A 17,216-nucleotide genomic window follows, 5' to 3' on the forward strand; every position below is an offset into this window, starting at 1 on the left:
AATAAAGATATTTAACTTGACTTGACAGCCATCTACTATGGATGGTTGGAAAAAAATCCACATGTCCCTACGGGGCTGGAAGGGATAAGTGGACACATTATTTCCATCTATCCCTACTGGTAGTGAAGAAAGAAAAAATATTCCACGTATCTTTATCAGGGGGGATATAGCTACAGGGATAGGTGGAACAGGGGCAGACGAGCGTCATCTGGCTTCACCCTTGGTCTTACACCAAACTATGTCTAATTATTTATTTTTTAATTGCTGAAGCCATATTTTACAAGAATTGGATTGATATATCAGCTAACAGACCTCATCACTTGTCACTCTTGTGCCTGTCTGTGATGTTGGTAAAAAAGATCAAAAGTCACAAAGCCCACCACAGCCACCTATTTGATTTAACTTCATTTGTTATTTAAGCAATATTTTTCAAAAATATTCTTAATCAATTTTATTGCTTTAGGAACCTGTTGCCATTGGGCAAAGAGTTTAGTGTGTTTACAATTATAAGCCACAGACTTGAAAATATATAATATTTAACAAAGTTTTAATGATCAAAAAAGATAATCATCACACATCATCATCATCAGTCACATTACTTAACATAGTTTCAAATTATACTAAATACTGCCTTATTGCATCTAATATTTCAAATTTCAAATTGTTTTGCATTAGTTTATTCTCACATTTCAGCATGTACAACTGAACAAAATGAAGTATACACTTACAACCAATCAAATTCACAGAGTGAGCAAAATTGTATTTGTAGTAATATTTCATTTGGTAACTTTGTTTAATTTGACATTTATAAAAATTTTCAATAGGTATGTTTAGCAGTTTTAAGTAGTATCCATGCTAAAATAACGTATACCCAGATAGGTAATAAATAAACCAAGCCTAAAGCAAAAATACGGAATAAATGGCCTAGAAATTCTTAGCCTCCTGAAGCCCACCATATAAATATTGACAAAGCAATTAGAATGTAATTCCGTCAAACTGCCATGGTGTAAACTAAAGAATTTTTACATTATTACATTGTCATAGATTCATAGTTCCCTTGAACTTATTGTGTACATTCTATTGCACATTGGGCCACACGAGGTTAACTATACAATTCATCAATTTCACAATAAATAACTCAGAATAATACCAACTCATTTTTTCAGTTCACAAATTAGAAATCACTTAGCACTCAGGTAGGGTATGACAAAAAAAGCAAGATCAAATCAAGACAGTTGGTTGGTCATAAATCATGATGGATATGATTGGTTGGTAATTCTGTTTTATGGAAATATTTATTATTTCTACTCTGCTTCAATCAATTCTTTGTCATCATCATGATTCAATCCAGATTTTAATTTCAACAAAACAATTGTTGCCACAAACTAGTTCAAAATAAGCATTTAAGGAGCAGGTATGCTGAAAATTTTGGTCTTATTAATTAAAAATTAGGATAAATTGAATAGGTTATCAAAATACTAATTGGGAATTGAGACTCTCCTGCTTTTGGCTGCTCCAATAAAGAGTACCAACAGGTAAAAGAGGAATTTAAAATTCACTCTTCAAAATTGACAGTTACCAAGAAAGTGGCATCTTCATTATCAATCATATGCATAAATTATTATGCTTAGAATAATAAAATTCAAACTCTTTATTGCATTAAATGCTGTGATGAAGATCCTTAAAAGTATGAATAGATAGGTTCATAGGTTTCATTATTATCAACTATTACCATTACTAGATAAATTATTATGCCTGCATGACTTGCATAAACTACAATGTTGATTTGTTGCTAAAAGTGTAGCATTCAGTTTTGGCAGTTACTCAAAAAAGGGGATCATGCAGGAAAAACAAGCATGATAATGGTACAAAGTTAAGCAGTGCATATTAATTCAAATTATTTCATACAACTAGATTTGAAGTATAAGGAAATTGATGCTATGTTGACATTGGTATCTGTAGCAGGATCTGGCACAACAAAGGATTATGCTGACATGGCTCATTCTGGCATGTTTGCTAAAATCATTACAATTTACCCACAACTGCAAGTTGATAGAATTCAATGATACATATTTTTATTATGTTTTTAACCATTTTGAAATAAAAAGGTGAATGACCTTTGCTGATTCACATCAAATGGCAGTTTTAAGACAAGTAAAAGTATGTTAGACCTATTCTTGTTGGAATACTGATTTGCATTAAAAGGGGTCTAAAAAGCCCCCAAGGGCTATGAAATATTTGATAGTAAAACTGGTACTCACTCAAGACCAATAGAGAGCAGATGCTGTCCTATGAGACGCACTATTTCCTGGTCGGTCTGAGACATCCTTTGGGCAGGCGCGGGCAGGGCGCCGTTGCGGTCCGCGTCGCCGTTGAGGTGCGACGCGGAGCCGTTGGCGCAAGGCTGCGCCATGGCGGCGGGCGCTGGAGGCGACAGCCTGCGGGACCGCTTGCGCGGCGGCCGATGCCCGGCGCCCTCGTCGCCCGAGTCAGTGGAGGCCAGGCTGGCGGAGCGTCCGCGCCGCGCTGCCCCGAGCGCCGAGCTCACTGTCGCGCGCGCCGCATCGGCCTCCGCTGGCGCTGCCGACCGCCCGACGCCGCGACGGCGACTTCGACACTCTGACGTCACGACAGACCGCTATGCACCACCCGCGCTCAATGGACCATCTCCCTTTGTTCGTCACGACAAACTACGCTTCTCGATTGTTCCCTTCGATGAATACGCTTTGTCTGCGTCGTAGAACTGGATTACCGATTCCGGAACTCGCTTCCGTTATGAACCTGGTGGATCGCTAGTGGAGTTCGCAGCGTACACAAAAATCAGCTGAAAATGAAGCGACAGCTGTCTTTCTTCGCTGAGTACAACATCGCCCTTCTCTCCGTTTCGAACGACGTTCGTGTCTAGTTCGAGCGTTCGGACGCGCATCGGGCGCAATCGTGTCGTAACGTAATGACCTCAAAAATAAAATTATCATGTCATAGAAAAATGGCGCAAGCTAGAACCTAGACCTAAAACACTATTTCTAGTTGCACGCACTTGCACAATACGAATGTTAACTGGACAATTTATCAAAATATCTGAAAGAAAACTCACGAATTGACATGAATCGCTGAACAAAGCAATTGAGAGAACAAAACAAAATTAGCGTGTAATTCCACTCAATTTTTACATTGTACAATGTTAAGAATCATTGAACTGATGAAAACAAATGATTTAAAAATTTGAATAACTATAAAACTATAAATTAAAACTAGCTCTTGATTTTGGTTCTATCTATTTTTTATTTTTACTGAATATATCTGACTATATTTTCCGTACAACGGATCGCAGAAGAAGAAGAGAAGCTTAAGAATCTAGCTATCAATCTAGGCAAACAAAAATAATGATTTGATTTAGTGCTACGCAAATAAAAATACATTGAATTGTGTAACATGAATAGTAATAATAGTTGTATTAGCTCATTTTAAAGTTTTTTAGCGGTGAAGATTTTATTATAATTTTAAAATTACCTTTAACTTTTCATATGAATGACAACCTTTGTAAATACATAACACTACACTACCCTGCGATGAAATGTCAAATTATTGTCATTACTGTCAAGTCAAGAAAAAAACTTTGTATTATAGTAAATAAGAAAATGAGGCTGTTTACTTTACTTTTTGTACTCTATTTTCTCTTTCCTCCCACAAATTTGCAACTGCTAATCAATGTGAAAAATCAGGTTATTAGTGTTTTATCTAAGTACCAATGAGGTTCTGAATAATTTCCTCTTTTAGTATCTAATAATCCAAGTCATTTTACAACTTTTATAATTATTTTTCGATTTGTTGTATCCGGTTACCTGTGTCAACTGGTATAAACAGTAATCAGTTAACACTCATTCGACATTCGAATAGAATTCGTTAATTAAATGTGTTGTTGCAGGGCGGCGACGTTATGCAGGAGAGCATAACAGCGAACGTGACTGAGGACACGGTGACGCTGGAGTTCCTACGGCTGGACGGCGTCTTCATCTCGCAGCTCGTGGACTTTGCCAATGTCAGCTACCCTACAGCTATCACACCTACTAACATGACTGCCAACTGCCACCAACAAGCATCCCCTAAATTCCATTACAACATATATAGTATAAATTAGCTGCTAATTTTTTTCAAGAGATACCTAGTTTTTATCTACCATTCCTAATTAGTTGTATGTTTTGTCTGCTCTGTTCTAAAGGTGACTCGGAATTTCAGCAATATCTCTTGTTTACCAAAGGTGATAGAATTATTTTGTTTGTCCTAGTGATGTTTTTTACATATTTTTTCTCAAGCTGCAACTGGAAATATTTTAGAAATCTTTTACCTGGGTTACTTAGATAGAAATTTGTTACATTAGATTTAAATTATTATTTTTCTGATCTGAAAAATAAATTTTATCATGAAACACACCCTAGTTCTTTCATAATAAGAGAGTAAGGTTTAAACAGAAACAAATACATTTATAGTATAAAGACTGTTTTTTATTAGAAACACTGCTTTTATAATTTGTGTTGTGTTCATATTTCACACTATGATGATTTTCTAGGAGGTGGAAGCGATGAAAGTGGTAATACCAGCTGAAGAGGAACTTGGGCAGACAGGTCCCCAGACATTATGCTTCCTCACACATGCTGCACAGGCCGACTTCATAGCACCTGATGCTATGGCCAAGCTAAGACAGGTAATGAAATTTCCAAAATTGGAGTATTACTATTGAAGTGTTTTAACCTTCTTTATTTACCCATGTGTTACAAATATCTAAGGTTAATATCCATGGGGCCAAACCCAATGCTGTGACCACACACTGCATGTGGTGTTGATTGGGATTTTTAATTGATTTATTATTATCAGTAAACTTTTGTGCCGTGAAATACAGTGGTCAATGCTTCAGAGCCCCTCCCACTGGTTAATAAATTTCGCATTTCTGTCATGAGTGATTTACAATGTTCAATTAAATCCAGAAAAAACGCCGGGCACGGTGCGCGTAGCGGAAGGAGGGCGCGGCTGGCGGCAGACCACGGCGACGGCGTGGGGCGCGCGCGCCGCCCGGCTGCTGTCGGCGCGCAAGCGGCGCGACACTGCAGCGATCGCGTGAACAAGGTCTACTTGCGCGCCGCGACCTGGCGCGCTGGGCGCCCTAGACCCGGTGCGTACCGCCACTATTACTCTTTTACTAGGAGCCGCCGGCTGCTATCGCCGCGCCGCGCGCCACTGCAGCGACGCGCGAGATAAGGTCAACTTGCGCGCGCCGACCTGGCGCGCTGGCGCCCAGACCCGGATGCGTACACCGCCACTACTACGTCCTTTACAGAGCCGCGCGGGCTGATCGCCGCCCGCGGCGCCACACTGCAGCGCCGCGCGAGATAAGGTCTACTTGCGCGCCGCCGACCTGGCGCGCTGGGCGCCCAGACCCGGTGCGTACCCGCCACTATGCGCTACGGCGCTACGCTCGTAGCGCGTAGCAGCGTTTTTCCGCTTTGTAGCGAAAACTGCCTACGAACAGAGAACTCCCCTAGCGGGTTCTTGGCACTGAATGTGCTACTCTTAACTAGGAGCCGCGCGGCTGCTGTTGGCTTCACCATAGTGTTCCTACACTACGCAACATGCGCGATTTACTATACAAGTTATATATTATATAACACACTCGAATGTAACTGTTATATAAATGTAGGCCCTTTATTTGCGTTTATTTTATTATTCCAAGGATCCAGCTAGCTATCTACATACCAAATTTTATACAAATCTATCTAGCATTTGTAGTGTAAAAGAATAATCCATAGTCACAAGAGAGACAATTTTTTTATTATTGCCGAAAAATAAATCAAGTACTAATAATAGGATACCCTAACCAAAACACTTATATACTTGTTCAGAGACAGTAATTTAAAGATAATTATTTAAATGGCTGTTATGAATTCTGATCATTTTTTAGGCCATTTAAGAAAAATTGTGTTGTGTGCATTGAACAGCATTGGCTGTATTTGTGCAGGACTGGACCAGTCGTCGTACGGGTCGGCGGTGACGGCGTTCCCAGCGCGCGCGCTGGCGGACGCGGCGGACGGCGCGGCGCCGGCGCCCTGCGTCGCAGAGACCGACCGCTTGAAAGACTGCATCTGCCATATGGAGGTACCCAATCACATACACTCTCATGTGTATTTTATTCAGGCCCAAGTTATGATTTTCATTTGTTGTTCAATTGGTAGTTGACTAAATATGTCCAGAATTAAACACATCATCATCATCATCAGCCGGAAGACATTCACTGCTGAACAAAGGCCTCGACCTTAGACTTAGAACGCCATAATGAACAACATCTTGCCACTTACATCCACCGGTTTCCCACAACTCTCATGATGTCGTCAATCCATCTGGTGGGAGGCCTGCCAATGCTTCTTCCAGTTTGTGGTTGCAACTCAAGAACTTTTCTCCCCCAACAGTTATCTGTTCTTCGAGTGATGTGGCCTGCCCATTGCTACTTCATCATTAAAAATACTTGAAGTCTATAGAAAATAATGTCAAACATCCTGTTTTCAGGTGTGTGTGAACTGGTACCCGTGCGGGCTGAAGTATTGCAAGGGCAAGCCGCAGGGCGGGCTGAGCTACCGCTGCGGCATCAAGACCTGCCACCGCTGCTACCGCTACCACTTCTACGTGCGGCGGCGCGACGGCTGCTACAACTTCACGTGACCCCACGCCCGCCTGGCCCAGCCTGGCCGCGACCACCAAATATACTCTCTAGTCACTTGTACTGCTGCTGTTGGCTCTATTTTTATTAGCCCATGTGTTTTGTAACATGACAATACCTGTAAATATTTTGCTATGAGTCAGTATTTCTTTGTGATAAGTAAAAACAAACTGTTTTTTCTTTACGAGTTTTATTTACATCTAACTAAATTAACCTAAAGTCTGAGGAGTTTTAACAACATTTACAGGGTGGCCACATATTTTTCATTTTTAAACTAGATCTAGAATGTGCAAGGAAGTTATCAGATTTAAGTGAGCACCTTTACTATAATGTATCAATGATTGTTAATAGACTTAAAACATAAGTCTGTACACAAAATGCATGCAATCGCTTATTCATTGAGAATGGTAACACTGTGGATTCAGTTACATCCAGGGAAGGGCTCATGTCTGTTCTTCCGAAGCACAAATTGAATTTTACGTTCCATATCTTCATTGTATATCGCTTTACACTTTTCGTGGTTGATACGCCGCCTTGTCTGTAATTAGAAACGATTTTATTAGTTAAGACATAGTTAACTTCTCTAATTCTAACGTCTATGGAACTGCCCCACTTGGCATTTCTATCATAATTAAATTACAATACAACGTGTTCTTGGTTATCAATATACATATATTGCTTGGCTATAATAAGATTGTATGGAATATTACCTGAAAAGGTTTCTCATAATATCTGGTGAGCCTGTACTGCTCCAGAATGCCCTCCTTCCCTAAGATGCGGTTCACCAGCCGACAGGCGTCGTCCACATTATTGTTCTTCACGAATACTGTGCGGGCAATGAACGAAGGATGTCTGTTACTTAATAATTTTAGTGTTAAAAACATTTTATAGCTTTAATTTTGCCTATTTACTCGAAGTAAATAAAGTTTTTAGGTTATGTTATCGAATTGAAGTTTGAAGACTTTGATTGAAGTGGACAGTGACAGCTAAGAAAGAGAGTCGTTTTTGAAATATTGACAATCAGGTACATGTTTGCGTTTGTGAAAGTTAATGAAATGAAAAACGCCTTTGCGAAATTTCCGTTTCCTTTTCTAGCATTACGCGCGAACCCAAGCGCGAACTATGAATAACAATGAATCACTAACGCCAAATTTGACACTGACAAAGCTTTGTCTGTCATAATAAAATCAAATCACTCGTTATTTCGTTAACTTATTTTTGATAATTCTTCATAATGGCAAATGAAAGCGAAATAAGATCGCTAATGTCGCTGTCGTCAAAGTCAGACGTGAGCACGGCGGCGGCGACCATGCGCACGCGCTGGCGCAACGCGCCGCTGCATGAGCGTTGCTCTATGGCCGATATGATAAAGATCAAGGAAGCCTTCCAGGCTGCCTACCTCAACAAACTAATGCCCAACGACTTCAGGGACCTGCTCAGGAACTTGCTGAACGTTGAGTACGATGATGAGGAGTTTAAAATATTATTCATGAAGGTACCTTTATGTTTTTAGCCTAGGTCATTTCTGTAGAGACCATAACAAAGAAAAACAAATTATGATCAATACTTGCTTTTGCCCGCGTGGAATTCGGTTATCGCGCGATGTTCCCTCGGGAACTGTGCATTTATGCCAAAAACCACGTAGATCCGTCGCTCCATTTCGACGTGAAAAGACGGACAAACATACAAACATACACTTTCGTATCTATAATATTGGATTAAACCACGGATGTACGTAAATGTAGCCTAGCTTTATGCAAAGTGACGCATTCATTATCATTTATCATTCATACTTACATAATATTGTGAGTGTAAGGGGCTGTTTCACCATCCATTGATTAGCGTTAACCGACGGTTAAATGTGATGCCGTCTCCGTCTATTCGAACAAAACAAATAGAGACGGCATCACACCTAACCGACAGTTAACACTAATCAATGGATGGTGAAACAACTAAGTATCGCGTTATCGTCAAGTTTATGCAGTAATTTTACTTGTTAGATAAACACAAACCGCAACGGCGAAATCGAGTGGGACGAGCTGGTGTCGCACCTGCTGCTGGGCTACTTCGGCAACGACCCCGAGAACCAGCGCGCCTCGCTGCAGGCGCCCATCATGGGCCGCCCCACAGTCATGCGCTCGCAGCACCGCCACCCCATCTCCAAGATATGCTTCTGTCCCGATGTTGCTAAGGTGTCTTTCCCTATTATCCTTCAGAGCAGTCTTGTCAAATAGTAATTAATATTATTTAGTATTTTTCCATTTTTATAACACGAAATCTAATTGAGTGAAAGTTCTGCAAAAAAAGCATTTTTTTAATTTTCGCAGAAATACTCGTATAAGATTCGTTTCAGCTGTAAGTATACGTCATGAGAATAATAATTAAGCTTTCCTTCAAAGCATTTTAACATGCAGCTGCATTTAGCAAAACTGTTGAGAATATTTTATTTCCTGCATCATCAATTATTTGTAAATCTGTTTAAAAATATATACCTCGTTGAGTTTCTTACCGGATTCTTCTCAACAGAGGTTTTTCCAAACCGGTGGTAGTTTTTTTTTGACATTCATAAGTGCTTGTTTTAGCCTAAATTGAATAAAGATATTTTGACTTTGACTTTGAGTACCTATACTTAAATAGACGGTGAAGATTACTGAAGATACAATACATAACTACATACCTACTCTGCATATTTTTATTATTTAAATTCGGGTTTTGTTCCGCGTACCTACCTTGATTTTAGAGATGCTCGATATTTTGGCACAGTTGCATGCGCCATGATCACGAGACGACTGAAAACCCGAGTTTACATCATAAAATTATAATGACCGCGATAGTCTAAAATACTCTGCATGTGGCGCTGGCAGGACCGCAGCACCAACCCGCTGCAGGGCGCGTACGTGACGGCCAGTCGCGACGGCCAGCTCAACTGGTGGACGCTGGATATGACGCTTTTGCGCACCGCCTACTCCTCTAGCCGTTAGTACCAGCCGTCATTCATCCTTGTAGAGACAAGGCTGGCTGTAGCACCAACCTGCTGCAGGACGCGAAGGTACGTGACGGCCGGCTCTACTGGACGCTGACGTTAGACTTGTTGTATGAATGCTGCTGGGCCGGCTACAACTCCAGCCGTAGTACCCCGCTGCCTCCTCTCCTTGATAGCTGCAGCACGAACAGGCTGTAGGGCGCCTCACCTATTCCTCCAGTCCTGTGACCTGCTGGCACCCACCCATAGTTGTGGTAGAGCATGCTGTAGTTAATCGCTTCTTGCAGTGAACCTACTTACCTACTATTTTTCTGTCAAAGATAGGAAGAAAACTAAACTTCTCGTAAAAATAACTGTTAGTTTTCTGTCCAAGAAGCAAAAACCCAGCTTGTTGGATTATTGTGAAGTCCAAACTCAGACGTAGTTACTATTGTGTTTTTGTGTGTTGTTGAGGCACATGTTAAGTTGTGTGCGGCGTGTCGCAGCGACGCTGAAGGTGCGCACGACGTGGGTGACGGACCTGGTGAGCCTGCCGGACGTCAACATCGTCGTCACCAGCTCCACCGAGCGCGACCTGCGCTTCTACGACACCACAGCCAAGACCTTCACGCTCAAGATCGTGCTGACCAGCTGGGAGTACATGGCGAGTTGTCACCTGATAATCCTGAACTCTTTGAATTCATACAGTTCTTACTTTGAGCAACCGGTGGTTCTGTTAGCGAATTTTCTAGTTCATGGCGCGGCTAAAAACCTAGTATCTAGGTAGGTAAGTAAGTACAGGTAGAGGTAAGTAAGCAGGGCTACTACGAAAATCGAACATCGAAGTTCGTATCGTACCGTCCCTCTCACTCTCCTGTTAAATAATATAAGTGTCGGCGGGACGGTACAATACAAACTTCGATTTTCAAATTTCTTAGTAGCCCTGCAGTTTACACATAGAAGAAAAACTGTGCACGTTCTAATACTACCTACATTGCCATGCTCGATTGATTTTAAACTTGTTCTCTTTACGGCCTCGCAAGTGATATTGTTCTGTGGTAGAAGTAGGTAGCCTTGCATGTCACAATCACAACCGAGTTGTTCAGCACCAGCATAAATCCATCTGTTTGGGTCGCAGATATGCACGATGTTCTACCACTTCCACAAGGACATCCACGAGAACTGCATCCTGATCCTGGGCGACGTGGGCGGCAACGTGCGCGTGCTGCAGTTCTCTCCGGTGGACCGTGGGCCCTTCCGCAACGAGGCCGGCCGCGCGCTCATCACGCTGCGCCACGTGGACCTGCAGCGACGGGTGAGCCGCAGCCTCCACCTCCGTCTCCGCCGCCCGAAATCGCCTCTAACAAACCGGTCACGAAAATATGCGATCGGTGGCGCAGCCAGCGTCCTCTTTGGAAACTTGCTGCCACCCAAGCAAGTAAAGTGCGGCTAGAATCGTGGCTGCACCAAGGTACCTAATAATCTTGGGTACTGGACTAAGAACCGGGTTATGTTAACATACAGCTTTTATATTTTACGGAATCCCCATGGAAGTCTCCCCACAAATTAAATCACATGGTCTTTTTTCGCATTGCAGTGCTTAAAACACCCGCAAAATAGAGATGAGTAACTCCGGATCTGAAGATTCAAAAGAGTCGGATCCTCAAGCGGATCCGAATAGGGTATCGCTCCTTTCAAATGTTCTAGATTCTGAAGAGTTGCTAACTCTGACCAATGCAATAATTAGGTATAAAATAAATCAATTTCAACCGAACAGCTGGAAAACGAGCGGGCGGGTCACCTAATGGTAAGTGATCACCGCCGCCCATGGACACCTACAGCATTATTAGGACTGCGGGTGCGTTGAAATTAATCCAATGGCTCGCAATCGCCAAACCCGACTTTCAAAATTGTACTCGTAACATTGGTATCGTGTCGTCGGCGTCACTCTCAAGCTGATAGAATTATAATGAGTCTGAGAAGGCCATCACGAAGTCTAGACTTAGCGATTAAGACTTTGCGTTTTTACACAGATCCTATGGAAAGATCGGGAAACAAAATAGCAGTTTATAATATTAGTAGTATTTGAGGATGTTTTTTTGGCAGCCCCACCTGCTGCCGGAGCTGCGGCTGATCGAGCGGGCGCGCGCGCACACGGACTGGGTGCGACAGGTGTCGTTCTACGCGCCGCTGCACTGCCTCGTGTCCTGCGCCACCTGCCCCGACTCGCTGCTCATGTGTGACCTGCAGGGCTCCAAGACCAACAACATGTTCAGGGTCGACAAGGTTCGTCCTGTTCTATTCTAATGAATCATTCGGACTGTTATTATACGCTCGAACAGTCTGAATGATTCCTATACAATAAATATTTGTGGTGTTAAAAAAATATCTTATCTATACACCATATGCAATAAACTCTCGTAGGAAATGCTTATTTCCCAATTTTCATCCTCCAGTTTAATTTCTTCATTATCATCCTATCATATCCGGCCTTTCGTCTCATTAGCAAAAAAGTAGATTCCCATTGTTTGTGAGTGTCGTGTGGTTGGTGCGGTGTGCAGGGCATCCAGTGCTTCGCGTTCGACGAGGAGGCGCACGTGCTGGTGACCGGCGGGCCGGACTGCACGGTGCGCGTGTGGAGCCCCTTCGTGCCCGCCGCACCCTCGCTCACGCTGCACGGCCACCACGCCGGCGTCACCGCCATCGTGCTGCAGAACAGGGGACAGACCGTCTACTCGCTCTCGCGCGATCGCGTCATCAAGGTCTGGGACGTCCAGGGGCAGATTTGCGTTCAGGTGAGAGCTTTGGCCAGCTAAGTTTAGTTCACAGACGGTGCAGTGAGCATGTGTTCGTTGTGCTGCCGGGACGCTTACCGGGCTACTACAAAACTCGAAATTCGTGTCGTGCGGTCCCTCTGACACTTATGTTTCATACAAGAGCGAGAGGGACCGCACGACACGAACTTCGAGTTTCGAGTTTCGTAGTAGCCCTGCTGCATTAAGTATCAGTATCAGGCTGCACACACACTGAACAAAGAAAACGTGTCATCGCCAATGACTAGTCGCGAGCTTGTAGGTAAATCAAAACTCTCTGTTGAGTAAATCAAATTCAATAAATTGGAAGGCAAAAGAATTGAAAATGCGTTTTATCATTAGTACTTAAGCAACTTTCGGTTAATTTAATGTTGTCGACGCGAAAGCGAGCCGGAGCATCGCTTATTTGTCACTGGTAGGCATACACCACATGACCGTTCTTATGCTCCAAATTCAGAAATTCGTACTTTGTACCGCGCCCGTCCCACTCACGGTAAAATATTTAATAGGAGAGTCGGGGGGACGATACAATGCGAACTTCGAAACTCCAAGTTGGAACCGTAGTGTCTCCTGGCAGACTTACATCGATATCCCGGCGGTGGTGGGCGAGCGCACGCCGATCTCCGCGGTGTACAACCCGGCCACGCGCGAGCTGATCCTGGCGGCCATGATGGTGGCCGTGCTGGTGCTGGACGAGCAGCTGAACGCCAACCACACGGACGGCTTCACGCACTCGCGCGCCGTCGCCAAGGTGCTCTACAACCCGCTCTTCAAGGTCGTCATCACTTGCGGCATGGACAGCATCATCATCAACTGGGATCCGCTCACAGGTTCTAACTATTATGAGGAGTTTACGGTTTATTTTAAAAGTTGACAAATAAATTAAATTGGTAATTTCAGAAAAAGAATTGCATCCGCTGACAGCTTAGTTATAGTCACAGCACCAATCGCACCTTTAAAATTAAACTGTAATAATTCGAAATTTTCTCATTTAAAAATTCAACCAGATTGTGTTTTATTTAAAGTTTATTTTGGAACTGTGAATCGTATTTCGAATTGTTTCAGTTTCATTTTAAAGGTGCGAATATCTGACACAACAAAGCGGGCCTAAACATCTGATATGACTCTATCTCTAGGGCCGGTAGGACGTGTCAGATGTTTTTGCACGCCCCACTGTGGCAGATATTAATGTAGATGATTCTACTTTGTGATATTCATCTTGAACGCCGCATGTTCTCCGCTCTATTGAACCTGATATATGTAATTTTCAAGGTAAACGCAACGCGATGGTCCGCGACGCGCACACGCGACTGGTGCACGGTGAACTTATCCCGGTGGAGATCACGTCCGCCTGCTTCGACCCCGGCTTCCAGCTACTCCTCACAGGTGCCAGGAACGGCACGCTCAAGGTACAACCAACGTTTGTTGGTTCAGTCCAGCAATAGCCCTCCCATTCTGAGAGGAGGCCTGTGTCCAGCAGTAGGACGTATATAGGCTGGGATGATGAATACCCCTCCTAGAAACTTTTTAGAAGCTTCTCTAGAGAAATCAGGACAATACTGGAGATTAAGATAATTAAATCGGCTAAGAAGATGCACAACTGCCCCCTCGATAAAAAATCCTAAGTAGCTACACCTGTGCAAAGACCAGACCATACCTACTGACAATTCCTGGTAAATTACATTTGATCTGGCTTCAATTTAATGTTATATGTTCCAGGTTTGGAACTTCAATACGGGTTTATGCTTGAGGAACCTGTCGATCGAGCATATGTGCGAAGTGACCAACTGTTTTTGGGTGGAAGGAAGGCGAGTAGACTTTCTTTGGTGATAAAAGTAGTCTTGGTAGGGCACTTTTAAGCTTGGAAAGACTTTCTGAACGTGGTATGTTTCTATGGTAACAACTTAGCTAAATAGCTGTAGCTAAATTTGAAGATCTGATTCAAAATGTATAGTTATTGTTGACACCGACTGATTTGGTCTCGTATACCTACCATCAAATATTTTAACTAAAGCTTCATATTGTGAGGTTAGGATCCTGGCAGTAGGCTGGAACAAGCACGTCACGGAATTTGAGGACACGGGCACGGCCACGACGGGTAAGGCGTGGGAGACGCGGCACAGCGACGACGTGCTGGCGGCCGCCGCGCGCATGCCGCTCTCGCTCGCCACCAGCTCCTACAACTCCGAACTGCTGTTGTGGAAGCTGGAGACCGGCCAGCCCTACAGGTGACACTACACTAATTTAGCTGATTAATATTTCACGTTATTTGAAAGAGATTAGAGGTACTGCTCAGCTCTTCACGTATAAGGTTCTTTGATTCTGAGATTTTTATCATCTCGGCGTCTTGTCCCATCTGGATCGGATACGCCAAAGTGCAAGTTAAAAATCTTTTATAAGTACTCTGGATATCGCAACATGTTAGTGAAGGTTCTGACCCTGTGGCGGTGTGTTGCAGACGGTTCTCGTGCACGGAGCCGATGCTGCGCATCAAGATGCACTACAACAAGCGCGACGCCGGCCGCGCCGCCAGCCCGGGGGGCGCCGGCGGCGCGCGTCGCCGCAACTCCGGCATGCACCGCCCCAGGTACATACTTCACGATATTGTGACTCTGTTGTAAATTAATTACTTATTAGGTGACCAGTTTCATCGTTGGTACTACAGAAGGCTTGCCTACACAAGGCGTCCTCCACACACATGCTTTGACCAACGCTAAACTTGCGGCATTTTTAATAGTAGTTTATGCAACTGTTACGTAATACAATAAGGGTCCTTAATACGACGGGTGTTTTAAGGCCTAATTACGTACAGTTGCATACATTACTTTATCTACATCCATATTTAATGCTCCTATCATGCGTTCAAGAATCATATTGAGAATGACCTGCATGCAATGTCTGCCCCACGAGCTCCTGCGCCTGAAGATGAAGCCCCGCCACCATTCCGGTGCAGTACCTAATGTTCATTACGATATCGATTTCGGTTTCGTAATGAACATTACGATATTGCCGTGTTCATAATAGAATCCAATGTCGTAATGCTGATGGTCATTATCTATCGTTTTTGAACGCATAATGGAGAATTTACTATATGGGTGTAGATAAAGGCACAAGCAGTTCAGTGGGTGTGGCAAAAAACGGGGTTAAATAAATCGAGCTCAGACCTTTCCCTAGCTGCAGCTCCCTGTGATTATTGAATAGGCCTTTCAAAGTTTGGTGGCCCAGCATGGGCGCGGGCGGCGGGCGCGCGGCGCCGGACGCGGGCCGCGCGTGGCCAAGGCGCGCGCGCGCGCGTTGTCCACGGTGGCGCTGCCGGCCATGGCCGCGCACATGCGCCAGCTGGCCGTGCACGCCATGGTCTTCCTGGAGACGCGCCCGCAGGACATGCACGTCGGTAAGACCGCTGACAATAGCACCGATGACTAAGACCATTTTTTAAAATCTTATATTTTAACGAAGCTTTTGTACACCTAATGTGACTAAGTAAGTATGTCAGCCTCATGGGGAGCCTCAGACAGTTACTCTCCCATACCGAAACTAAGTCTCTGGATGCAAAGCCCTGTCTAATGAACTTGTAAATCAAAATCGCTTCTTCTGAAAGCGGTCGACTCAGTCACATTTACACCTCCATTCAAGAGTCCATACCATCCGAAGGACAATTTAAGATGCGTTGCTTTCGCTCTATTAGTCTAACGCCTGATGCCTTATATGACAATTACGTTCTCACTCAACACTATCTGGCATTTATATTGATATCACTTACACACAGGATAAACTAGGACGGGGTATGGGGTGGTTAAGGCGACTACTTCAATCGTTAATGCAATACGAAAACTTTCTTAGAACACCATACCTATCTGTAACTTTTCGAGTTATTGTTATGTTTTGGAAATATTGAAGGTGTAGGTATAATCTTAATCATCATCATCATCCCAGCCTATATACGTCCCACTGCAGGGCACAGGCCTCCCCTCAGAATGAGAGGGCTTGGCAGTAGTTCCCACGCGGGCCCAGTGCGGATTGGGACTTCACACACACCATTGAATTGCTTCGCAGGTTTGTGCAGGTTTCCTCACGATGTTTTCTTCACCGTAAAGCTCGTGGTAAATTGAAATGCGATTCCGCACATGAATTTCGAAAAACTCAGAGGTGCGAGCCGGGGTTTGAACCCACGATCCTCTGCTTGAAAGGCCATAGGTCAAACCACTCGGCCATCACGGCTTCATATATAATCTTAATAAGTATAAATAAATCCCAATAGGCTTTGCAATGAACAGAAGAAAATCAGATGTATCCATAGACGCTCTATTTTCGTAACATTGTTTTGTGTTCCAGCATCGCTGATGCTGTCCTTAGAGAACGGGCAGGTGCAGGCGTGGTCTGACCACTCGGCGGGCGGGTTCAAGGGCTCCTTCCAGGGCGTGCACACGGCCGGCGACTACGTGTCCGCGCTGGCCACCGACGTCAACAACGACTACCTGTTCTGCGCCACCACCGTCGGCTACATCAAGACCTGGCTCATGACCAACTATCTCAGGAATAAGGAGGTGGGCGAGTAGGGACAGTTATTGCGAAGTGTATAAGTAGCTTTGTATTCGAAACTATTATTATTGAGATCATATAGAGTGTTATCAACCATTTAGCAATAGATAACTAACTATACGATCCTGCTGCATTGCCATGGGTATACATAAGTATAAACTTAATTTATCGATATGAAATTCTGAGTTGTAGC

General features: G+C 43.7%; 4 protein-coding genes across 4 annotated transcripts in view; 2 read left to right on the forward strand and 2 right to left on the reverse strand.

Annotated features, from left to right (window-relative positions):
* The window catches only part of LOC141431708 (E3 ubiquitin-protein ligase listerin-like), a 17,703-nt gene extending 15,290 nt beyond the window's left edge, over window positions 1-2,413 (reverse strand). The window contains exon 1 of the mRNA XM_074092888.1: window positions 2,262-2,413. Coding sequence (XP_073948989.1) covers window positions 2,262-2,413 — 152 coding nt within the window. The remainder of the gene's footprint in view (window positions 1-2,261) is intronic.
* A 1,041-nt stretch (window positions 2,414-3,454) lies between these two features.
* LOC141431792 (out at first protein-like) lies at window positions 3,455-6,886 on the forward strand. Its single transcript, XM_074092969.1, is given in 7 exon segments — window positions 3,455-3,722; window positions 3,926-4,039; window positions 4,568-4,700; window positions 4,983-5,076; window positions 5,335-5,435; window positions 6,011-6,147; window positions 6,556-6,886. Coding segments are annotated over 7 exon segments (930 nt in total). The 5' UTR covers window positions 3,455-3,524; the 3' UTR covers window positions 6,709-6,886.
* mRpS21 (mitochondrial ribosomal protein S21) lies at window positions 6,878-7,678 on the reverse strand. The gene is made up of 2 exons (XM_074092968.1): window positions 7,417-7,678; window positions 6,878-7,244 (listed from the first exon to the last, which is right to left on the reverse strand). Exons 1-2 carry the CDS (start codon window positions 7,588-7,590, stop codon window positions 7,128-7,130), a joined length of 291 nt encoding a protein of 96 aa, XP_073949069.1. The 5' UTR covers window positions 7,591-7,678; the 3' UTR covers window positions 6,878-7,127.
* Window positions 7,679-7,876: 198 nt separating this feature from the next.
* Window positions 7,877-17,028, forward strand: WDY (WD repeat-containing protein WDY; the record flags this gene model as incomplete). The annotated part of the gene is given in 15 exon segments (XM_074093001.1): window positions 7,877-8,201; window positions 8,707-8,898; window positions 9,571-9,682; window positions 10,175-10,332; window positions 10,807-10,983; window positions 11,775-11,954; window positions 12,230-12,463; window positions 13,059-13,311; window positions 13,754-13,890; window positions 14,201-14,289; window positions 14,515-14,709; window positions 14,940-15,068; window positions 15,707-15,746; window positions 15,749-15,875; window positions 16,817-17,028. Coding segments are annotated over 15 exon segments (2,496 nt in total), but the record flags the coding sequence as incomplete, so codon positions are not given.
* Window positions 17,029-17,216: the final 188 nt, after the last annotated feature.

This window comes from Choristoneura fumiferana, chromosome 10, assembly GCF_025370935.1.
Source record: "Choristoneura fumiferana chromosome 10, NRCan_CFum_1, whole genome shotgun sequence".
Taxonomy (NCBI): domain Eukaryota; kingdom Metazoa; phylum Arthropoda; class Insecta; order Lepidoptera; family Tortricidae; genus Choristoneura; species Choristoneura fumiferana.